The sequence below is a fragment of the Leptonychotes weddellii genome, chromosome X, assembly GCF_054177405.1.
Source record: "Leptonychotes weddellii isolate Sample4059 chromosome X, ASM5417740v2, whole genome shotgun sequence".
In the NCBI taxonomy this organism is placed as follows: Eukaryota; Metazoa; Chordata; class Mammalia; order Carnivora; family Phocidae; genus Leptonychotes; species Leptonychotes weddellii.
This window is the reverse complement of record NC_138385.1, coordinates 26199037-26224416: the sequence shown is the minus strand read 5'-3', so window position 1 is coordinate 26224416 and position 25380 is coordinate 26199037. Positions and strand designations below refer to the sequence as shown.

Genomic DNA, 25380 nt, shown 5'->3' with positions numbered 1-25380 from the left:
GTGTAAGTGGAATCCCACAGTATTTGTCCTTTTTTGTATCTGGCTTCTTTCACTTAGCATAATATTTTCAAGGTTCATCCATGTGGTAGTGTGTGTCAGAACTGTATTTCAAAATGGGTTACTTTTTTTAAAGATTTTATTTATTTATTTGACAGAGCAAGCACCAGAAGGAGAGGGAGAAGCAGACTCCCCGCTGAGCAGGGAGCCCGATGCAGGGCTCAATTCCAGAACCCTGGGATCGTGACCTGAGCCAAAGACAGACGCTTAACTGACTAAGCCACCCAGGTGCCCCTAAAATTGGTTATTTTAAACTTCATTTTATCTAAAAGATTAAAGAAGAGGCACTTTATCATGTTGTATCCCAGGGGCGCCCGGCTGGCCCAGTCAGTAGAACGTGTGACTCTTGATCTCGGGGTCATGAGTTCGAGCTCCACATTGGGCATGGAGCCTGCTTAAAATAAAAAATAATTAATTTAAAAAATGTGGTGTCTCAGACTAAGCATACCATTTGAGAAGTCCTCAGAATGCTTTGCCCATCTCGTCTCACGGGGCTTCATTCTGTCCCGGAAGCAGGGAATCTGTTTAATCCAAACATTCAAGGAGTGGAGCCTCCCTGATGAAACCAGTCCATAGACAGAGCTTCTGACTCTTGGAGACATGGGGAAATAGAAAGATAGGGTAAACAGTTGACATAGATTCTGTTCGTGCTGTTGCCTGGAAAGCTGGCCTCTGAGGACAAGGCAAACCCACCCGAACTGTTACGGTTAGTTTGCTGCAGACTCTCATGCTAGAATTTGTGGCTGGAAAACCCAAGACCTCAGGGGAACCAAAGAGTTTCAGGTTTCCCTGATAAGTACATTCACCCAAATAAAATAATAAAGACACTAAATGGAATAAATATCAGTATTATTACATATATTTTAAATTAGTAATATCAGACACAGGGCAGTTAATTTAGTGAAGTAGTACAGCATAGCACATAATGGCCTGGGCTCTGGAGTCAGATTGTCTGGGTTCAAATCTCATTTACCGTCTGCCTGCCCTTAGGTGACTTCCTTAACCTCTCTGTGCCTCAGTGTTCTCGTTTGTGAAGTGGAGGTAGTGATACAGCACCTGCCTCACGGTGGTGGTATGTGGGTTCGATTAACTTAATACCATAAAAACCACTTAGCACGCAGGCATTCGTGAGTGCTCAGTGTCGGTGATTAGTCTTACTGTTGATACTTTCCATTTATTGTTAATCCCCAAGCAGTTCTTTTTTTTTTTCTTTTTAAAAAGTAAGCTCTGTGCCCAGCATGGGGCTTGAACTCATGACCCCGAGATGCAGAGTCACATGCTGTGCCAACCGAGCCAGCCCAGCGCCCCTCCCCAAACAATTCTTGTCATAACAAGTGATTCACAATAGCAACGATGATGTATAGTGGGGGAAGGAAGGCAGGGAGGCCGATGTGCTTTCAGGGGAGGATGCATCTGGATCACTTTCTCACCAAGTCATGGTCATGCTGCCAGACCCTGGGTGAATAGGGCATCACCAGGCAGGTGGGTCCCAAAGTCAGGTGCCTGATGAGGAGATGGTACACTGTCACCAAGAGGGAATATGGCCACCGGTGGCTCTTCACCTTTAGTTGAGTCACAACCAACTGGAACGCTTGCAAGAATAGAGCATCCGGGGCCCCGCCCCCAGAAAGTGTGACTGCGCAGGTCTGCGAAGGGCCCCAGGAATCTGCGTATTTAACAGGAGCCCACAGAGGATTCCTATTCTGGGGAGATGGTTTACAGAGCCCACTTTGAAAAACACTGTTGTGGCTATTTTCCTTAGGATGACCTCATCTCTTTCTTCATCTCCCCAGCTAGTGTGCTAGCTGCCGGGGGCTGGAGATGGTGCAGGTCCTCGGACACCTCTAACCGGTCCTTGAAAGTCCGCTGCGTGCATACGGCATATCAGGTGCTGGGCTTCTGTTCCTTATCGTGTCCTCATAAAAAACAAGTTAGGCTTTCAAAGCATTTAATGTCACAGCAATATACTCACGATACAAGAGTAAGAAACATCATCCCTACAGAGTACACTGCGATCCTAATTTGGATAAAAACGCATGAACATACACATAGAACAATGAGTGGAAGGAAAGGAATCAAAATGATCATCTCGGGGCAGAAGGGCCACGCAGATAATTGATGTTATTCTCTGCCTTTGTGAAATTTCCAGATTGCCTCTAATGAGCAGGTATTACTTTCATAATAAAAAGGAACCCTGTACAAGTCATTAAGGGAAAAGAGAATATTTTGGTCATCCGGGTTGGAGAGATAACAGAGACTTGAACTTAGGTCGCAGCAGAGGAGATTGACGCAAGAGACATTATTAAAGGCAGCTCATTACAACGTGGGGACTCTGTGGGCGATGAAAGGTGCAGAAAGTAAAAATAATCTCAAGGTTTCGAGCCTGAGTGATAGAGTGAACGACGGTAACATTGACAGCAAAATCAGATCAATTATCTTTCTGAGAGATGGGAAAATTGCTTTTTTTCAGTTTGCTGTCTGGAGGATAATATGTTGTCCCGATGAGTCAGAGAATTCTATAATTTAGCGAGGCAGATACACTGACAAGATGGACCACTAAAAGCATAAGATGTTTTTGTTTGTGGTGGTTGCAGACCATTAAATAAAATCAGCGTTTAAAACTGAAAGTATAATAAAAATGCCAGACAGGGGAAAGGATAAAAGAACAAATTTTCATGTTTTCTTTTTAAGCAAATGAATAATCTTCTTTTCTCTACATGGCAGCCGTGGAACTGCATATGCAGCAGAAAGACGAACCTTTTACTTCTAGAATTATCGAATTATACAATGAACATAGCCCTACAGGTCATCCAGTGAGGTGGACGTTTCACGTGTTGAATTACTTATCTTTAACCGTGAATTGTTAAGACACTAAGATGCTAGTCCTACCCCCTCATTTTTAGAGACCGGGACGGTGGGGGCCCTAGAGACGTTTCTCAGGGACTTTCACCAAGAGAGGTCATGGCAGAACCTGAACCAGAAGCCACGGTAGCCCAGAGTTACCATCTCCTAATCCCGAGAAATAATCCCTGCCCTTTCTTAATACTCTTCTTCCCCACTACACCATCCATAGTGGTTCTTTAGGGAAAAAAAAAAAAAGAAAACAAAACCAAAAAAAACCTCATTTAGGTGTGGCCACGGAGGAGTGAAATTCTCTGTATAGTTTTCCTTAAGGTTCCTAGTGTTTTGACAGTGTTTTGTTCATCACTATGGTAACATTGTGGCCAACAACATTTCTTCCTGTGGCTTTGCTGCTTGCCTTTCCTTTGTGACTAACTGGGCTGTGGGCCACGTCTGGGGGGCGGGCGCTGTGCGGAGGGGATTGCTTCTCCGCATCTGCGTTTCTGTTTCATCCTTAAAAAATTATCTATTCTCCCCCGCTTCGTGGAAACCGACCATGTTGTCAGCACCGTGCCAGTTTCGCATTCCTGATTGGAAAGCGGCTTTCTAACTGGGAGTCGACTTCCAGATACTGCTGAGTTGTTTCTAACTTTTTTTTCTTTTCTCACTTCAGCATGTATCTTTAAAAACTAGGAACGCAAGAAAAAATTAGGAACACTTTCCTACATAAGCAAAATAGCATGGCTGTCCTTTTAAAAAGGATTCATAATCCTTAATATCATTTAATATTCAGCCCCTGTTGCAATTTTTCCAGCTGTCCCCCAGTTGTGGGGAGCCAGGTCGGATCCAGTCACGGCACCGTTAGGGACGCGAAGAGGGAGCGCTGTGTGTAGGGCGATAACGGGGTGTCCCCTCCTGCCCCTTGATGCTTATTTCCCCCCTCGCTGCCTGAAGATGGTCTGCGCGGCGCTGGGTCAGCACCCTGTCAGTGAGCGTCCTGTTGGCGCTTTAGCTCAGCTCCGTAGCTAATGCTTTCTGTGCTCGTTGGTCTCCTTGAGTGAATCAATAATTCCAGCAGGCGTTCAAAGTGACGATTTTTCTCATCTGTCATCTAATCTACGTTTATAAGCTGCCCCTTTTCTCTAAAGCACTGCTTTGAGTCATTAACTCAGCTCTTTGGTTGTTCTGAAATTCTGTTTCTGCTAGGAAGGCAAGTACGTGTTTAATTCTTTCCCTTTACTTCTCAATTTTTAAAGACATTTTTAAAGGGTTGGAGCCATAGCCACCTTAAATGGTACCACCTTCGTCCCCTTCACACCACATTCAGCCAGTTCTTTTTTTTTTTAATGTAAGTAAACTCCACCCCCAACGTGGGGCTCGAACTCACAACCCCGAGATCAAGAATCTCACATGCTACCGACTGAGCCAGCCAGCCGCCCCTCAACTGGTTCTTTTTTTTTTTTTTTTTAAGATTTTATTTATTTATTTGAGAGAGAGAATGAGATAGAGCATGAGAGTGGGGAGGGTCAGAGGGAGAAGCAGACTCCCTGCTGAGCAGGGAGCCCCATGCGGGACTCGATCCCGAGACTCCAGGATCATGACCTGAGCTGAAGGCAGTCGCTTAACCAATTGAGCCACCCAGGCGCCCCTCAACTGGTTCTTTTTTAAGCTGCAATGATTTTTAAGGCAGTGGCGATCCCCAATTCATATTGTTCAACTTCCTATTGTGGATGTTGATCTGAAGAAAACCGGGGCATGTCATCCGTTGACTTGTATTCCTGCAAGAGGCCACTGTTTCGCACAGGGCTTAGGGGCACAAAACCCACTTCGCTTCTAGGGAAAATTCACTGTGGGAACCAACCAAACCTTGAAAGTATTCTTAACTGGACATTTAGTGTTCCATGAAACCACGAAATTTATTTATTTCTTTAAAATATAAAAGCCTACGTAGCCTGCTGCTTTTCTAGGGTTGGATGACTAACGACTAAAAGCCAGTTGTGTTAGCCTCCCAAACACTGATTTTTCTTTTTTCCGTCTATGTTGTTTTTCATCTTTGGCCATTATTCTGTTGTTGATTACCTTGTTTTAAAAAATTGGCAGTGTGAGAATCAAATTACAGATGGGTGATTTTGTGGATTTTTTTTTTCTGCAAGTAATTTTAAAAAGACTGGCATATCATTCATGAAATTGAATAATAGGTCAGAGCATTTGTTCCCTATTCTTACACGGACTTATTCATAAAAGCAGTCCTCAGGAAAAGGCCACAATGCTGATGATGAGTGAAAATGAGAGTAATCTGAGTTTTAGAAATGAAAAAAAAGGCAATTGAAAAAATTAATGTCTTCTTGGAAGCCATTTCTGCTGCAGTGTTCACCTCATTAAAATAGATTGTTTTTTTTTCCCCCCTGTCCAACCCAGCTAACCATTAGATCTAACAACTAGAAACCAATGAAGGTGTAATCTTCAGCATGCATTTTTAAAAATAAAAATATATTTTTTAAAAGCAACATGTATTTATTATAGAGAAATGAGAAATACAGATCACCAAAAGAGAAAAATAACATCACTCTTCATCCTATCACCCTGACATAACCATCTCTAATGTTATGTGAACAACAGAGAGAAATGGAACTTTTAATCATAAATGGAGTAAGAGATGACAGCAATAAAAACAGTTTGTACTTACGGAATTTTTGCTATGTGTCAGACACTTTTCTATGCACCTCCTTCATTAGTGTGTCCCCATCTTGCAGTTGGCCTCATCTCCAGCACACAGATGAAGAAGGTGAGGTACCAGAGGGGGAGTAGGTGTAGCTTGCTCCAGGTTCCAGTGCGAGGACACAACAGAGCTAGGGTCCAAACTTAACGGACAAGAGTCAGACGCGGGGTCTGAACCCAGGCATCCTGATTCTCCAGTCTAGACTCTGAGGCAGTCATAGGATATGTTTTAATACAGTGCTCATATTTAATTTTATTTGAATTTAATGGATGAGAAACAGGTGGAACTGAAGGAATTTCTGAACTTCTGACAAATTATAAAATAAGTTTTGATGATTATTGAAAAGAGCCGTTTTTCTCTATGTTCTCCCTGTTCTCTCTCCCTTTTTGAAGTTGCCCGGTGTCTGCATTGTCCGCGCGGGTAACTGTGCTATACCACGGTGTCTCCCTTGGAGCCCTCGTGTGCTCTTCCGTCTAGGTGGCCATATATACGTGATGCTCACTACCAGTCTTCATGTTCATGTCTCTCCAGTCACTTCGGTTGTTCGAAGCTCTAAACATTTTCTCAGGGAGGATTCATGGGACCAGCATTTCCTGAATTATTTACACATGGATGGAGTCTGCTGCATTAATAATTGAAAGTCATTTTAGCTAGATATAAAATCCACGGCTCACGTGTTCTTGCCTTGGGTATCTTAAATGTGGCATCCATTTTCTTCTGGCATAAAACGTTGTCAAAGTCTGCTGACAATGGAATTTTCTGTATTGAAATACTTGGTCTTGGAGCGCCTGGCTGGCTCAGTCAGTGGAGTGTGTGACCCTTGATCTCGGGGTCATGAATTTGGGCCCCACATTGAGCATAGAGCTTACTTTAAAAACAAACCAATGCACACTTGTTCTCTTCTGTCTGATTGTCAAAAGCTTTATTTCTTCCAAGTCCAGTAATTTTACCAGAATACGTCTTGGTGTTGTTGGTCATCCAGGCTTGATTTCTGAGGTAGGTGGTGTACCCATTCAGTATGCAGTCTCAGATGTTTGTTTTTAATTTCAGTAAAAATGTCCTCACTTACAGACTTCACTTACTCTGTTCCCTTGTTTTCTTTGCCTGTCTTCTGTATTTGTCACATCCTCTTGAATAATTTTTATCCACCTTCATTTTTTTTAAGTTTTGATGATTATTGAAAAGAGCCGTTTTAATGAATTTTTTTAGAGAGTGTGTGTGTGTGCGCGCAAGCGGGAGTAGGGGCAGAGGGAGAGAGAGTGAGAGTGAGAGAATCTCAGGCAGACTCCCTGCTGAGTGTGGAGCCCAACTCGGGGCTGGATCCCAGGACCCTAAGATCATGACCTGAGCCAAAGTCAAGAGTTGGCCGCTTAACCCACTGAGCCACCCCGTCTCTGTCTGGGTCAGTGTGGCGTCTTTGTGCCCAGTTGCTCCTCAGAGTGGGACTTGGCCCTGGAAGGGAGCTTTGGATGGTTTTGAGAGTTCTTGGGGCCCAGGCAGCTCCCAGGCTCTACCACGGGACTCCTTGCACTCAGTCACTATTTGAAAGGGCAAACCCCTGCCGGTCTTAGTTGTTGTTCATAAATTAGCTTGCTGAGGTTTGAGTTATTTTAGAGTTCTCAGATCTATCAGATGTCTGGCTGGTTACCTCTCCGTACCGCTCCATAACTGATTCCACTGTGCTCGTGTAGCTGTCTTGAATTTGTCCCACCCATTTGTATTTCAGGGTTCACAGGGGACTCATCTTGATCCGGTTCTGTTGTAGATTGTGTCTGTGGATTTGGCTGTTGCTTCCCTCCTTACCCTAGTTACCTTTTCTACTTGTGTCTTCTATGGTGGCATTTGGGGACATTTAAAAACTATGCTGCTGGGCGCCTGGGTGGCTCAGTCATTGGGTGTCTGCCTTCGGCTCAGGTCATGGTCCCAGGATCCCGGGATCAAGTCCCACATCGAGCTCCCTGCTCAGCGGAAAGCCTGCTTCTCCCTCTCCCACTCCCCCTGCTTGTGTTCCCTGTCTCGCTGTGTCTCTGTCAAATAAATAAATAAAATCTTTAAAAAAAAAACCCAAAACAACTATGCTGCCAGGGCGCCTGAGGGGCTCAGTCGGTGAAGCGTCTGCCTTCGGCTCAGGTCATGATCCCGGGGTCCTGGAATCGAGCCCCGCGTCGGGCTCCCTGAGTCTGCTTCTCCCTCACCCTCTGCCTGCCGTTCCCCCGCCTTGTGCTTGCTCTCTCTCTCTCTCTGTCAAATAAATAAAATCTTTAAAAACAAAAACAAAACTATGCTGCCGACCACTACCTTCCTCCCAGGATTTCTCTGTAAACTACGGACCACGGGCCAAATCTTGTCTCCTGCTTGCTTGTCTACAGCCTGCGAGCTAAGAATGGTTTTTATACGTTTAAATAGTTGAAAAGATCTAAAGAAGAATATTTTGTCCTAGCACATGAAAATTATCTGAAATTCAAATGTCAGCGCATCCGTTAGTTTTGTTGGAAGACAGCCGCACCTGCTTATTTACATGTTCTCTGTGGCTGTTTTCATGCTGTAACAGCAGAGTGAGTTTTGGGGACAGAGACTCAAAGCTGAAAATATCTATTATCTGGCCATTGACAGAAAAAGTTTGCCAACCCTGGTCCTATAATGTACTTTTTAATGGCTAAATAGTATTCCATTGTGTGAATATATCATAATGTACTTAACCAAGTCCCTATTATTGGGCATTTAGATCAATTCTAAATTTCATCATTATAGGCATCATTTCATAGCTTATATTAGTGTATATATTTTATTATTTTGGGGAGGGATATATTGTTACAGGTAAGATTGCTGGATCAGAGGAGATTGTTCAACTCTTTTTAAACTCTTTGATTAATATTGACAAATTGTCATCCAGAAAGGATATACAGGCTAAATATCTATTAAGGATACTGATTCAATAAATTATGGTGCCTTCATGCAATGAAATATTGTGCAGAGGGGGGCACCTGGGTGGCTCAGTCGTTAAGCGTCTGCCTTCGGCTCAGGTCATGATCCCAGGGTCCTGGGATCGAGCCCCGCATCAGGCTCCCTGCTCCGCGGGAAGCCTGCTTCTCCCTCTCCCATTCCCCCTGCTTGTATTCCCTCTCTCGTTGTCAAATAAATAAATAAAAATCTATTAAAAAAAAAAAAAGAAATATTGTGCAGAGGGTAAAGAAAATGAGGTAGCTTAATTTTACTGATATATAAAAATCTGTAATATATGCTGTTAAACACCCTGGTTACACACGTAGAGTATGATTCCTTCCTATTAAGGAAAGGGGGGCAATTAGAATGCATACTTTTCACTTTTTCACAAGAAGCATAGATTACAAGTAGGTTGTACCAGCTTACACACCTGGCCGTAGTATGTCTGAACGGTGGTTTTGCCGAGGTTTTGTCAGCGTTTTTTTTTTTAATTCTTGCCAATTGACAGACAAGAAAAGGGCATCTTGTTTTCATTTTAAGTATCAACTTTTGTGTTGTTTTGTATGTTTATGGGCTTGAATTCTTTTGTGAAATTCTTGTCCATTGTCCATTTCTTTTTCCTTGCCATTTTCATGTTTTGGAAACTTGGTAGTTCGTAAAGCTCTGTAAAAAAAAAAAAAAAGATTTTATTTATTTGGGAGATAGAAAGAGCAGAGCAAGAGAGAGAGAGAGAGAGAATGAGCAGGGGGGAGGGACAGATGAAGGAGAAGCAGGTTCCCCGATGAGCAGGGAGCCCAACCCGGGGGGGCTCGATCCCAGGACCCCAGGATCATGACCAGACGCTTCACTGACTGAGCCACCCAGGTAGGTACCCCTGTAAAGCTCTTTTTATCTATCAGCCATTAATCCTTTGGCTTGTTGTCCGTTTGCCTCTGTGTGGTATTTAGGGTGATTAATGGTGTTTTTCTTTTTTTTATGCATTCAAATCTTCCTGTATTTTTTGTGTGCAGGAAGCCTTTTTCCGTCTCAGACTGATGCACTCGTTGCCCAATATATTTTTCTAGTTCTTATTTGATTTTGTTTTTTACATTTAGGTCTTTCGTCCATAGGAATTTATCCGTGTGGGCTGTCAAGTAGGGTTTAACTTTATTTTTCAAATGTTTAGCCAGTTGTCTTAGTGCCATTTATTGAATAAGCCATTATTTCAAGGTTATGTAATTTTTTTCAGACTGTTTATTAGATCCTGTGCATTTCACATTTTCAAAAGCCAGGTTTGTTGATTTGATTTATGTAAAATACAATTTCTCCCTTTTAAGCACACAGTTATTCTGTACAGTCACGCTTGTAGCAAATGTGTGCAGTTTTGTCGCCACCGCTCATGCCGGTCAAGATCTAGAACGTTTTCATCGTCCTCCAAAAGGGTCCCCCATGCCCCTTTGTAGTCAGCCCCCTCGCCCCTGACCTTGCACTCTTGCCACCCCCGATCTGTTTTCTATCCCTAAATTTTTGCCTTCTCCAGAATGTCTTACGAACGGAATCCTCAAACACATAGATTTTGGGGTCTGGCTCATTTCACTTAGCACAGTGCATTTAAGAGACTTCTGTGGTGTTGCGTGTATCGGTCGGTGGTTCATTCCTTTTCGCTGTCAAACAGCATGCCGTGATACGGCTGTACCACAATTTATTTAACTGTTCACTTGTTCAAGGACAGTGGGCTTGTTTCCAGTTTGGGGCTTTTTCGAAGACAGCTACTGTAAACATTCACGCACTGGTCTTTGTGTAGACATAGGTTTCCATTTCTCTTGGGTGGGACTCCTGGGTCATGGAGCAGGTGTATTATGCTTCATTTTATAAGGAACCAAAGGAGAGACCCAGTTACTCTGCATCTTTGTCGGCACTTAGGGATGTCAGTATTTTTTATTTTAGCCATTCTACTAGGAATAAGAGGGTTCAATCACTTCTTCAGAATAACTGGGATATTTTCAGCAGTGTCTCTCAACTCATCCCTGCCTGTGCTTTCTAAGACCGGGCGCTCCCAACTTGCTTGGTCCGTCTCTCATTGGACAGCGCGAGGCAGCGGAAGAGTCACTGTTGCTCTTGTTTGTTTTTCTGCTTTCCCTTTCCTTTCCTACTAGGCTTCTCAAACCAGAAAACGTCAGCGCAGAGAAGGAGCTTAGAAATAATCTAGTGCAGGGGTGGCAAACTTTTCCTGTAAAGAGCCAGAGAGGAAACATTCTTGACTCACCCGGCCGTTCGGTCTTAGGGCAACTCACCTCTGCTGTGGTAACGTGAAAGCAGCCGCAGATGGCACAGAGGCCAAGAGGTGTGCCTGGGGGCCGATAAAACTTTATTTACAAAAACAGGCAGCCTGCTGGATCCAGCCCTTCCACCACAGTTTGCTGACCCCTGCTTTAGTCCAGCAACTTTATTTTACAGATGAGGGGACTGAGCTCAGGTTCTACCCTTTGCCTTGATTTGTAAGTAAAGAAGGCAAAGGCCGGGATACTGGCTTTTGCCGTTAAGAGACACACTTAACATTGAGTTTGGGGTGAGCTTCCCTTTGAGTGCATGATTCCCGGTTCTAGCAAATTCATGTCTAGCATGAAACTGTTAATATAGGGTCTTTCAAAAGTTTTAACTGCACTAAGACTTTTGGGGACATTTTATATATTGCCATTGACCTCGATGCTGGTTGACTTTTTGAGCCTATTATCTCTGGAGCAATGGGCAAATTTGAGTGGCAAGAAAATGAAGGTAGTAAGAGTTAATGTAAGAAAAGCACGTCACCCTTTTATTCTTCTTCTTCAAAAGACTGTTTCCAGTTTTGGAGATGTCCACATTTCTCTCTCGAGATAGCTGTCAGACATCATGTAACAATCCCACGCTCTCCCCTCCCCCTTGAATGTTAATTCCTGATTGTTTTGTTGCATGACTTGTTCAAATAGATGAAGATTCTTAGTAAAAAACAAGAAACAAAAAACAAAAAAACCCAAAACCAAAACCGTAAGAGGATAACATACACTCCTGGTTCCATGCACAGAAACCTAAAAATAAGCCCTGGCCGCTGGTCCTCAGGGAGAGAACATTATTTAGAAGAGTCATCGTGTGTGTGTGTGTGTGTGTGTGTGTGTGTTTTCCTTCCTTCCAGCACTGGAAGAAGTACGACATCTATGAGAAGCAAACCAAAGAAGAGACCGACTCTGTGGTGCTGATAGAAAACCTGAAGAGAAACTCTCAGTGACGGGGATATTTATTTTAACCTTCAACGTGACCTTGTGAAGATTCATCCCATTCTGCGTTTGTTATCTGGGAACTCGTGAAACGGAAATTGAAACTACTGGGGCCATTTAAAAACAGGCAGCTCAGAAGAGCCGCGGTCTTTCTGTTGAGTCGAGCACTGAGAAACTAAACCTGAGGGGCTCTTTGGCAAAGAGAGTGGAGTCCTTGTTGTTGAATTGTAAAAGCAGACCACCCTCGCGACGGCTTCAAAGTCAGGGACAAAGCAAACAGCGATGATGGTGGTAGAGTTAATCTTACCAAGAGTTGTGACAACTTCTGAGGGATCTGTGCCTGCTTTGTATTCTCTGTGTCCAACAAAACCAACACATTCGATTTTGTTGTGTGAAACTCATTTTGGGTGCAGTTGCTCATGCCAGCCCCTGAGTCACAGAGAACGTCTAGCAAACGAAATTGATAAAATCTGTTAATCTGTTCCTTGGGATCTCGTGGAGGAATGTGTGGGGCTCTGAAACCTCTTAGCAGCCTGGGATCCTCAGCGCCGTGAGCAGCAGGTGTCTCCGCTTGGAAAGGCTCGGACATCAGCGCTGGCCACGAGGAGGACACCTCCAGAAAAAGCAGAGGCCGCTCCTTTCCCGACACCTTTCAAAGCCACGGCAGGCTTTTGGGGGCCCCAGTGGAGGGTGGCAGGGATGGCTGGGTGTGAGGGTGTGCAGCCCGTGCCTTCTTCCCTTCCGCTGCTCAGAGCAGATGCTCACCCCCGTGCCCCTGCGCTCGGCCCCCAGCCCGGAGGCGCCGCTCACTCGGACGGGGGACAGTCAGCCGAGACCCCTCTGTCCTTACCACTTTATCTCCACCGGTCAGGTGCCAGACCTTTCGACTCCCCGGTTCCCCTGCCCAGTCTCCCCGGCCGCGTGCACCCTCATTCCCGGCAGCCAGCGGGTCTTTCCCCTCTGGCTAGAAATTAGAATGTAAAGCTGCTCAGAACACCTAGAGGGGCAGGGAGTAATTTGCATCTCAGGTAAAGTGTGAGGAGACTAAGAAACAATGACTGATTCTTGCATATTTTGTAACTTCTGCGTGAGTCCGCATTTCTTGGAAGGTTTTCAGCGTTTACTATTTATGCATTTTCTAAGCAGAAAGGAGGTATTATCTTCACTTTGAGCTTTGCTCTTCGTTTCAGAAAGGAATAGTTACGTCTTCCCCTTTTCCCTTCCGGCCACGACTGGTTGTGAGTAGGTTTTGCTGCTTGTACGGACAGCATCTGAGGCTCCAACATTTGTATTCTTTTTTTTTTTTTTTTTTTGCATACTCAGGGTTCCATTCTCACCCAGCCCTGCATCAGACCCACAGAGATGCTCCCTCCACTCCTCCTCCTTCCTCCAAATTTAAAGAAGCGTGGAAGCGAGAAGCCCCCCACTCCGCCCCCCCCCCCAGTCTCTCTCCCCACATGCATGGACTCTGATTCCTGATAAGAACTTGAAAATGTGATACCACAAGTTCTCCAGACACTCACCCGTGGGCAGCAATCAGATGTTGCGACTTGCAGCTCCTGCTTTTAGGGGATGACAGGAGGAGGTCAGAGGTTTGGGCCCAGGTGGCCACCGGCTGGCACGGCCGCGGAGGAGGAGGGCACCCTGGCTTGTCAGAGGAAATTGCAGGCCAGGGGTAGACGTCAACGTGTTTCCTCCCTGTATCTTTTTTTTTTTTTTTTCCAGGTCAGATTGAGGTGGGAGACAGGCAGAGTAGATGTCCCACCTTGTTCTACGGTTCTCTAGAAAGAGCATTTGGTTTTCCTGTGTCGGAATGAGATTCTCTCCCAGTCAAGTCTTTTATAATTCTGGAAAGCAAAACACCTACACGCCTCAGCCAGGGCCATTTTTCCTGGTATCCTATTTAGATGGCAGTGAGGGAGGGGATGCTTTGGGATCACGGTTCCCCAAGGGACTGCAGATGGTGACAGTCACAGCCCGGGAGCGGGGACATCGCACTTGGTTTCCATTCTCCGCTTTGAGCTGTCAGATAGTCGAGGGAAAAGGGGGCAGCAAACTACGGGAATACCTATGGCTGATGGAGAATTGCTGAAGAGTGATTCCCCCGGTGTTGGGAGCTCTCGGGAACTTGAATACATCAGTGGGATTTCCATCACCCGTAGGAAACGCGTAGCTTCATTCGCTGTGTTATGCCTAAACTATATGGATTTTCTTTCCCTCCACCCACCTAAGTAAACCCAGTGTAAGGATGGTCATTCTTATTCTTTCATTCAGATAAGTTTTTCCTCTATCTGGGCACTGAAGGGATACACAAAACAATGTTAAGAATATTTTTGGTAATGCCTTCAACTAGGGATCATTTTGTTTAACTTCTTACAGGAAAGCTTGAGTGAAATAAATACTGTCTTTTTGTATGTCACCCACATGTTCTCCTTTGGTCTTACTTTGGTGTAAAGCATTGTGAGGAGTGGGTGGTGGAAAAATTGGAGTTAAAAGAATAAATGTGGGGCAAAAAAAAAATCCAAGACAGCTATTTTATCTTACAGTCATTTCTCATAAGCTGCTCTGCTGTTCTCAGTGCACCTGTGTTTTCTGATAAGAGCACTCACCGAGTTTAATATCAGCAGTACCTAAAGGGACGCGAGTATCTGATAAACTGTAGTTGTGGTAATTAAGGGAAATGCACCGCGGGGCGGCTGCGGTGCCGGGGTAGGGGGCCCGGGAGGGAGAGCGGGGTCCGCAGGTGCAGCTGAGGCACCTCCGCGGGGCAGGCGGCTGCAAGGGGCTCCAGCTGTCGTCGTTCAAGGGTGGGACAGCAAAGTATGTCATTGCCAAAGACGGGGGCGGGTGGGGGGAGGCCTCTGCCGGCTGCCTGCGCGTCTCCATCCTGACATACCTGGTGAAGAAGGGTTAGCAAGACTGTAACACCTCCTGGCAGAGCAGTGTGTCACCAGAGTCAAGGGCGTGACCTGTTGCCCACGATGTCATCCCACCGCGGGGAGAGAGTGTCTGTCGTCACCAACCCGATCGTGACCCCCAACCAGTGGCAGGAAACCTATGGGAAAAGAAAAAGAAATACAAGTGTACACGTGTGCGCGCACACACACACACACACACACATGCACGTTCTTAAGGAGACTGTCCTGGTATACATGATGGGGGACCCCCAGTTAGAAATTAGTCACATGAGCAGGTTAGATTTGAGCCTAATAATCAGTTTTCAATAGCTGTCCTCTTAAGAGATGGTAATGTGGTTTCATATTTTCTATAACTACAGCAAAATGGTTTCAATGTCATGGAGGGTTTTTTTTTTTCTCATTCGTGTTGTTAAAAGGAAAACCACGGGCCCAGCATGGTGTCACTTACCCAAGTCAGTAAGCCAAGACTTAATACGTAACTGCAGTTTCAGCCTTTAACCTTTAACCAGCCAACATGGAATTTCCTGCCCAGTACTAGGAATTTTACTGATAGACCCTTTCCGTTCCCCTTAGGAGGGTGACCTTGCTTAAAACAATGGATTCCTTGCTAATAATTTCCTTTTTTCCACTCCCTATCTTTATTATTAATTTTTTTTAGAGAGGGAAGGTGGAGGAGGGGCAGAAGGTGAGGGAGAGAGAGAGAAAGAATCTTAAGCAGGCTCCACACCCAGCATGGAGCCACCTATGTGGGGCTCAATCTCATGACCCTGAGATCATGACCTGAGCTGAAATCCAGAGTCGGACACTTAACCAGCTGAGCCACCCAGGCGCCCCTCACTCTCTACGTTTAAAAGCCTTTTCTTTTCTGTGGCTCTTTTTTTTAAGATTTTATTTATTTATTTGACACAGAGAGACAACAAGAGGAAACAGAAGCGGGGGAGTGGGAGAGGGAGAAGCAGGCTCCCCGCCGAGCAGGGAGCCTGATGCAGGGCTCGATCCCAGGACCCTGGGATCATGACCTGAGCTGGAAGGCAGATGCTTAACGACTGAGCCACCCAGGCGCCCCTCTGTGGCTCTTTTGAACTCTTCTCTACTTATTAGGTGCGGATGCTGCTGGATTCATGAGTCAAATAATAAAGCCAATTAGATCTTTCAAATTTACTTAGTTGAGTTTTTGTTATTTAACAGTGTTAAGCTCTAGGAATGGGTCTTTAGCCAGACCACATTTATTAATTACCCTGAATCTTTATAAGATCCAAACCCTAGGGAGTGGGTAGGGGCTGCTGATCTCGGTGAGGTTATTTCTGTAACCATCTAGAATGATCCAAGAAGAGTCTGGAAATCTGTCTCCAGGTAAGTATAGTTGTGTTTTTAATAAGAAAGCTTTGCTGCTTAATACATCAATATACTGAGTATTATGACAGAAAACATTTGAGTACAGACACTTGAGGTTGCTTATCTATATGAGATCTATGGAAAACACATTTTTGTAGTCATAAACATGTTCACCTTGTCTCGGGGAGAGGAGCCAGAATGATTGAAGTACATTTGATTTCCAGAGTAATTTACCATTTTGTCATTTCCATGAAGTCCTGCTCGTTTACAAGCTCACATGAGAAACACATTATGCCATCAGAGTATTAGTAGTTTCAGAAGAAAGCAAGGAAACAAGAACACTTATTTCAGAGACTCTTCTTTTAAACCCTGATGATTAGATCAAGCAGTAAGTTTCTTGTAAATACTGTAGCTAAGTCTTGGCATGCTTTTACTTTAAGCGAGGGAGGAGATTTATTGGCATTTGGATATGCTAGATATTTTTGACATCAATCCCCAGGATGAATTCTTCCTGAAGGTTCTTTGGCCTTTAACTGTCTTTCCTAATTGTCACACTATTAGTTCACTATTAGCAACAGGAAAATATTTGACTGCTAGTTTTCAACATTTATTAGGTATAAACATTACATAAAAAGAGAAAATAGTTATTGAGTGGCTACCAGGTGCCAAGTTAGATGTATTATTTCACTAAATTCCCACGTGACGCCCATGAGATAGGTGACATTGTTACCTTCATTTTATAGATGAAGAAACTGAGACATAAAATGATTGAGTTGGGGGCTCCCAGATGGCTCAATCAGTTAAGCATCTGACTTCCGCTCGGGTCATGGTCTCAGGGTCCCGGGATTGAGCCCCGTGGCAGGCTCTGCGCTCAGTGAGGGGTCTGCTTGTCCCTCTGCCCTTCCCCCAGCTCGTGCGCTCTCCCTCCCTCCCTCTCTCTCAAATAAAATCTTTTAAAAAAATAAAACGATTGAGTTGTGTATGCAAGATCACCCAGCTAGTAAATGACTGAGACAGAATTGGAAACGAAGTCAGCCTGACATGAGAGCCAGTATTAGAAGGCCAGTGATATATTTACTTGTCCTAAGAAGAAAGCTACCTAAAGAAGAAACATTTTCTTTCAAATTGTTGCCAAATTGCTTATCAAACAGAAGTTATTTGAGAATGTAAACCATTTAAGCGAGCTTTTTACAGCGTCTTCAGATTCATTTGTGCATTCTATTCATCTGTGTGCTTTGCACAGGGCAAAGTAACCTAGAGTGGAATGTCCGAGTTCCAAATGACCTTGGGCAGACATTTCTTCCTGTTTGCATCGGCTTCCCTACCTGTAGATGAAGATGTTAGACTTCGCGATTTTTCATCCCATCCAAAGTTCCTAACAGTGGCCGTAAGTTGTGGAACTCATTCAGAAGTGGGGGTCTTTGCTACAGACACAAGCAATGCCATGGGCAGGTCCCTTCCTCTCTCTGGGCATCAGTGTTCTCATCTGTAAAATAAGGAGACTGGACTAGATGAGCTCTATTCTGACATCCAACAGAAACTGAGATAATGACTTGTTTTGCATATCAAGAAAATGCATTTACGGTCACCTTTCCTATTTGCTACAGGAAATAGCCATGAGCGGTTAACTGCCAAAAATAACCAGAGTGGGTCCTTTAATACAACAGTACGAACAGAGGGGTTGATACGTTGGATGAGCCCTGGGGTCCATCCAAATCAGAATTTTCCACAAGGGCCCAGCCATGATGGTGCCCAACAACTATTTCTTACCATGCTTTGCAGATCGTAGGTCATTTTGCCTAGAGACACAAAAATGGATTTTTGTATAATACAGATTGCTTCTATAATGATATTTGATACGTTACCTAAAATAGAGTCCCTTTGAATTCAATACTTGCAAATTTGGTCATTGGATTTAACTTTCTGGTTTTTATTTGATCAAAATGAAACTAATTTTATTATTTTTTTAAGATTTTATTTATTTATTTGACAGAGAGAGACACAGCGAGAGAGGGAACACAAGCAGGGGGAGTGGGAGAGGGAGAAGCAGACTTCACGCTGAGCAGGGAGTCCGATGCGGGGCTCGATCCCGGGACCCTGGGGTCATGACCTGAGCCGAAGGCAGATGCTTAATGACTGAGCCATCCAGGCGCCCCAACGTACATAATTTTAAAAATCGAAGAATACCACAGGGCTTATAAAACACAGTGGTCTCCTGCCCCACCACTCCTGACCCCTGATTCCTGCTCCCGGAAAAGACGCCCTCACCCTATCCCTGGAACCTGTGAAAATGTTATGTTACATGGCAAAAGGGGCTTTGCAGATGTCATTACGATTATAGATCTTAAAATGGGAAGATTTTCCTGGATTATCTGGGTGGGTCCAATCTCATCACTTGAGCCCTTAAAAGCAGAGAAATTTCTCAGGCTGGAAATGGAAGAGTCAAAGCACAGAAAGGCCTCAAAGTGTTGTCATGGGCTTGGGAATGGAAGAGGCTGTTAGAAAGTGCTGGAAGGAACTGGATCCTGCCAACAATGTGAAACGAGCCTGGCAGCTGAATCTCCCCCTAGCGTCTCCAGATAGGAGCCCAGGCTGGCCAACTACATGATTTCAGCCTTATGAGACCCCAAGCAGAAAATCAATCATACTTTGTTGGACTTCTGACCTACAGAAGTGTGAGATAATAAATTTGTGTTGTTTTAAACTGCTTTTAACGTTTTTAGCTGGTTCTTTTGGTATCTAACTCTTCTGACTAACGCCCGAATACTTAATGATATTTCTTATTTTTATTTAGGTTTAGAAATTACCTATTTCTGAATTTCTGCTATGGAAGATGAGGAACTAGCTCTCTTATATGTCCCCAACACACACACACACACACACACACACACACACACACACACGCAGACATACTCCACATGCACTCACACTTCTACAAATACAAAAAATTTTGGTTAAAATATTTAATATTTGCAATATTTGTATAATCAGTATGCACAGTTGATCCATGTACAGTACCATTAAATTGTATTTCCTTTATCTTGTCTTCCCCAAATTGTCTCTTTTTTTTTGGTTTGATTTGTTTTTCTAAGTACCTGTCATGAGTTCAGCCCCAAACTTGCTGACAGAACCACAAAACTCCATTCGGCATGGTCACCTATCACACGTAATCAATGAGTTCCATTTCTTTTTCTTGGAGACAACCCTCGTGGAGTTTGCTGGCTTCCCGATCCATTCTGGAATGTTTGCCCTCCGGGCCTGCCACCCAACTGTCATCCGGGGAGTGCCCTTTGCATCTCTTCTTTGTTTGACTCTCCTTTCCACATTTCAGGTGGTCCTCTTTCTTGCTTTATGCCCTGGTTTTGCCAGACTACATCCTGTACTCACTTCCTTAGAAAGATTGCGAGGGAGGTATTTTTTTTTTAAAGATTTTATTTATTTATTTAAGAGAGAGAGAGAATGCCGAGAATGCGCACGAGCCAGGGGAGGGGCAGAGAAGCAGACTCCCCGCTGAGCAGGGAGCCCGATGCGGGACTCGATTCCAGGACCCTGGGATCATGACATGAGCTGAAGGCAGATGCTCAACTGACTGGGTTGCCCAGGCGTCCACGAGGGAGGTAATTTTTTTTAATAAAACCCTTCTGTATCTGAATATATCTTCACATATGATTAAAATTAGCCCTAGGTGAAGCATTCCTAAATAGAAACAATTTCCCTTCAGATTTTTGAAAGCCATATTCCACTATGTTCCTGCTTCTAGCGTTGCTTTTGAAAAGTCTGATTCCTTTATTGATTTCCAATTTTCTGGGTGTAACTTCTCTCTCTGCAAGCTTAAAAGTTTTCTTTTGGTCTCTAGTGTTTTAAAATTTCACAGTGAGATGTCTTCTTGGGCGTGTAATTTTTTTTTAAGATTTTAAGTACTCTCTATACCCAGCGTGGGGCTCAAACTTACAACCTTGAGATCAAGAGACGCATGCTCCACCGGCTGAGCCGGCCAGGCGCTGCTCCTTTTCCTTTATGCGAAAATGAGAATCGTGGTGGCAGCAATGTATCCTGCTTTAACAGTATCATGTTACACTATTTGCCTTCACTGTATTGAATTGGTAGTAGCATGACATTTTCCAATTGCACTGTTTTGAGAAAAAGAATTCTATATCCAACTCTTAGGAAGTCAGAATCTTAGCTCTTTTTATGCTTCTAAAAACACTTAAAATCAAAAGTAGTTTTTTAAAGATTTGTTTGAGAAAGAGAGAGAAAGAAGGAGGGGGAAGGGGCAGAGGGAGAGAATCCTCAAGCAGACGCCCCGCTGAGTGCTGAGCCCTACTCAGGGCTCGATCTCACAACCCTGAGATGATGACCTGAGCTGAAATCAAGAGTTGGTCACTTAGCTGACTGAGCCACCCAGGCGCCCCCAAATCAAAAGTAGTTTTTCTTTCTTCTTTCTTTCTTCCATTCTCTCTCTCTCTCTCTCTCCCTCCCTCCCTTTCCTTCCTTCCCCTGCGATAGATGGAAACTGAAGAAATAATGCTAGATAGCTGCTCCTTGGTGGTACAATAGGCTGTTTGGAGCCCAAACTAACCATTTTCTCAGGATGGGAGTGCAGTGTAAACATCTAATGTACGGGGATTAATGTGCACCCTGCCACGCAGCCCAAAATAAGGCTGGCCAGTACCTGGGGGCACTGAGGAGGCTAAAAGACAATTGACAAGCCTCAGCCTGAAGAGGAGGCCTGGGTTAGCTGTGAGCCTCACACCCAGGAGCTGCCTTGCCAGCACATAGGGGACCCACAGAGACTAGAACTAGAATCATAGAGGAAGAAGGTACCTAAGCCAGGAACAATCTAAGCTTGCCTTCTCTGTTGATGGGATCATTTTCTTTCGACCAGGAGTGATGTGCAAACTATATGTCATGGGCACCAACCCGCCAGATCTGATGCCAATTTCTTGGTAGAGGCAGATTAGTATGACCCGCTACCGTACTCAGTAGATAGGTATTGAGCACCTACCATGCGCCTGCTAGGCGAGTCACTTCCTTTCTCTTAGTTTGCGTTTTCTCACCTGGGAAAAAAGCAGTAAGCAATCTACAGGGGGCCTTTCAGGTCTAATATTCACAGTTAAGAAAACGGCAATTTGGAGTTGTTTTTTTATTTTTTTTTATTTTTTTTTTTAAAGATTTTATTTATTTATTTGAGACAGAGAGAATGAGAGAGAGAGAGAGAGCACATGAGAGGGGGGAGGGTCAGAGGGAGAAGCAGACTCCGGGCCGAGCAGGGAGCCCCATGCGGGACTCGATCCCGGGACTCCAGGATCATGACCTGAGCCGAAGGCAGTCGCTTAACCAACTGAGCCACCCAGGCGCCCCTGGAGTTGTTTTTTTAGAAAAATAATGGGAGCAGACATCGAAAAAGAGCAGCTGACCTAAGACTTGTAGATTTGAAAATGCACACAAAACGAGAAGATGATTCTGTGTGTTATTGTTTGACTTGAGAATTGGACTAAGAGTGAATCCCAAGCGTCTTATCTCCGTGCTGTGTCCAAAAGCAGTGGAGGGGCAACAAGGACAGCTCTCTCCAAAACGTGAGCCTGCTTTATAGCTTGGACGTTCAAGCTGCATCCCACCAGCCCCCGCCAGCGTGCATAGACAGGATACCTTCCCCCTTCCAAGTAGACTCCTTTTTTTTTTTTTTTTAAAGATTTTATTTATTTATTTGACAGACAGAGACACAGCGAGAGAGGGAACACAGGGGGAGAGTGGTGGAGAGGGAGAAGCAGGCCTCCCGCTGAGCAGGGAGCCCGATGTGGGGCTCGATCCCAGGACCCTGGGATCATGACCTGAGCCGAAGGCAGACATCCAACGACTGAGCCACCCAGGCGCCCCAAGTCGACTCCTTTCTTTTAGTATTCTCTCCCCAGCTGCCACCATCCTCAGTGCTGTCTTTCGGTGGCTGACAGTGGCTTCTCCAGTCTGGCAAGAGTCCATGTTCCAGGCCTTTCCTACCTTCCTCTCTTTCAAACTCTGCCTCGCCTCATTTCTCCTCCCTTTTGGCCTCTGCCTCCTGATACAAGACGTTTGATCCGTTCATCCTTTCTAACGTGGTCAAGGAAGGCCAACGTGTTTGTGGGCTCCCTCTCCTGGGTGAGATTCATCGTCCGAGGAGCCTCTCCAAAATCACGCTGCCGCTTTCATGGTGGATTTTAAAAAATCTTTTATTATGGAAAAGTTCAAACAAACAAAAGTGGAGAGACCGTTACGATGAATGACCATCCTCCAGCGTTGACAATGATCAACACGATCGGTCTTGCTTCGTCTCTACCTCCACCCATTCTCCATCTCACAATGAATTATTTTGAAGCAAATCCCAGACATTGTATCATTTCATCTGTAAATACTTCAGTACACATCTCTAAAAACTAAGGACCCCTTTTATTAAAAAAAAAAAAACTACAATAGGGAAAGTATTCATTATTAAAGCTAATTTAAGGTTGTGGGTTTAATGAAAATAGACATGTCTTTAGAGTTACCGGGATTAAATATACAACTTCTCTTCTGCCTGTATTTACTGAAAATCGCATAAGTTCATGTTCTCTCTGTTGCAAATTTGTCAGAAAAAAAACAACTTAAAATAATGGTTGACTTTGTCCAGTGCCTCCCGAAGTGTTGTGGGTAGTCTAAACATAATTGTTAAGAACAAGTAAATCAAATAGATGTAAATAAGATTAAAAGGTTTATAGGCAAACTTTTAAATAGCTTCCAAAATCTTTGGTAACCGGTAACTTTAAAGTTTTGCCAAATTAAATGATGAGTAAAGTGAAAATCATGGACTATCTAGATCACTTCCAAAAAGGTAAGATAAGAAAACGTGACGTATGGACACCTGGGTGGTTCAGTTGGTTAAGGGACTGCCTTCGGCTCAGGTCATGGTCCCAGGGTCCTGGGATGAGTCCTGCATTGGGCTCCCTGCTCAGCGGGGAGCCTGCTTCTCCCTCTGCCTGCCAGTCTCCTTGCTTATGTTCTCTCTCTCTCAAATAAATAAATAAAATCTTAAAAAAAAAAAAAAACATGAAGTACCAAAATCAATCCAGAAATAAACTGCAATACCATTATCATACTTAAAAGAATTAACAATAATTGCTTAATAGTATCAAATATCCAGTCAGTGTTTACACTTCCCCAACTGTCTCACTTTTTTTTTTTTCTATAGTTTGTTCGAATCAGGATCCAGCGAGGCTCATGGTGGATTTTTGAATACCAATACTTTGTTATATATAGGTGCAAGGATTTAGGAACAAACAGTTGTTTGGCCCTCAAAACCTTACTGCATTGGCATCTAGTAATGAGTATGGCCCTGTCACCACAAAGTAGCTCCCCCCGCACCTTCCAGATTGCTCTGACTGCACATTAGGGTCACTGTGTATTGCACTGGGCTCTGGAAATTCTTGATAAGGACAGTAAGTCAGCCATGAAAGAAGTGAAAACTCAAGATTGGCCTTGAAATTTGGAAGTTCTTACACAACCAACACTCAGTTTTCCTTGGGGAAAACAAAACAAAACAACCCGATACACACGCACACCCTGCCCCACCCCCCACACAACCAAATGCCAGCTTTTAATACGCGTAGGGAATGTTTGTGCACGTGGCAATCAAAAGCATATCTGTGTTGTATCATTTCTCCCCACTCGGGGTAAGGACTGATATAAGCATGTTGGAAATGTGATAATGAAGAAACACTTCAGCATGGATTCATTAGGACCAAAATGGCATGACCCCTTTAGGATATTTTTAAATGTACTGAAAACTGGAAAGCAGGCCGGAAAAACAGGCTTAGGAGTCTGCATGGTAGGTTGAGGAAAATTATGTGTGGTTAAGTACGTGCTCCTTCCACCTGCTGAGTGAACACTTAGTCATGCAGCTTTTGGTAAGTTGTTGGCTTGGATAGCATTGGGAAATATTGATATGCACCATGTGACTACCACCAGCAGGATGGAGTAGATCCATTGGAGTGAAAAAAAGCTGATTGAATTGAACCGTGGAGTCTGGGAGCAGCATTCCCTCTACCAGGGTCTGCTCTAGTCCACTGCTTTATTCCTTCATTCAGGAGGCCTTTACATGAGTATAGAGTATGTATAAGATGCTGTGGTGGGTTCAAAGAAGAATAGGACTTGCTTTCTGTCTCATTGTTTCTCAGAGTCTGAGCTAGGGACGGGACATCTGTTCCATCTGGTGAACCAGTTCTGCCTGGAGATACTGTTTTGGGAAGGATTTTGAGATTGAGTTTAGGCTCAGCAGAAAGACAGCTAAGATCCGTTAGTGATGCCTCTCATTGGGTACTGGTGGGGGGATGACTTGAAGAATTTGTGCCACGTAGTTGCCATCCTGGGCTAAGAGAGGGAGGGAGCAATCCATATATATAAATAATGAATAATCTTCAAGGCAGAGTGTGAAAAATTAGAGCTATAAAAGGAGGTCCAAATGAAGCGCTGTAGACAGGCAGTAGAAGGAATGATCTGAACCTTGAAGTGTGAGTCGAATCTGAACAGATTCACAAAAGGGGGCATTCTTGTCCTGGGAAGAGGTTGGGCAAAGTCACAGATGGTGGTAGCAGGATGGATTGTGGGAGGAAGACAATGGAGATAAGCCGATGAGGTAGGAGCTTAGTTGAGAGGTGGCGAGGCTCTCCTGTGCCAGGGAAATTAGAAAAGAACTCAGATCTGAAATATTTTAGAGGTGGACTCACCAGGACTTGACAAATGAACGGGAGATGTTCAAGATGCTATAGAGAAGCAAAGCCTGGAGTGGGGGTGAGGGAGGGGGCGGATGAGAAATACGAATTCTGTTTTGGACGTGTGGACTATAGGTTGTTGGCGGGAACCACTGGGTCATGATTTCCAACAAGGTTGGAGGGCACTCAGGTGGCAATGAGAGCAAAGCAACTTCAAGAGTCAGGGGTGCAGGAGCCAGCCCCCGGGGAAAGAGCAGTGGCCTCACTCCCAGAAGACACATGGCAAGCCTCTGGGCACAGGGTGAAGAAACTGCAAATCTGAGCTTGTTACAGGGCAGTCATGCAATGGCAAGCGAGACCGCAAGGCAGAGCCCTTACCAGCAACTCGCAGCTCCAGAGTAACACACTGCTGCCATCTGGGGGCTGCGTGGAGAAATGGTAACGGCAGCTCTGATTGCCACTTAGGGAGAGGGGACATGATTTGGGGGCCACCAAGACCCCTCCTCTCAAAAACCTTTTATAGTTCTTCCTTGAAGTCTTTTTTTTTTTTTAATTTTTATTTGGGCGCCTGGGTGGCTCAGTCGTTAAGCGTCTGCCTTCGGCTCAGGTCATGATCC

General features: G+C 44.4%; 1 protein-coding gene across 4 annotated transcripts in view; it reads left to right on the top strand.

Annotated features, from left to right (window-relative positions):
* IL13RA1 (interleukin 13 receptor subunit alpha 1) overlaps positions 1-25380 on the top strand; it is a 78672-nt gene that overhangs the window by 38922 nt on the left and 14370 nt on the right. The window contains exon 11 of one of the 4 annotated variants that reach the window (XM_081808350.1): positions 18838-19082. The exons of 1 other annotated variant lie outside the window; for it this stretch is intronic. In XM_081808350.1, coding sequence (XP_081664476.1) covers positions 18838-18843 — 6 coding nt within the window. In that variant the 3' untranslated portion in view covers positions 18844-19082. Of the gene's footprint in view, positions 1-155; positions 482-11708; positions 14210-18837; positions 19083-25380 lie in introns of those variants that run through there. 2 more of the 4 variants (XM_081808347.1, XM_081808348.1) reach the window with 2 other exon arrangements.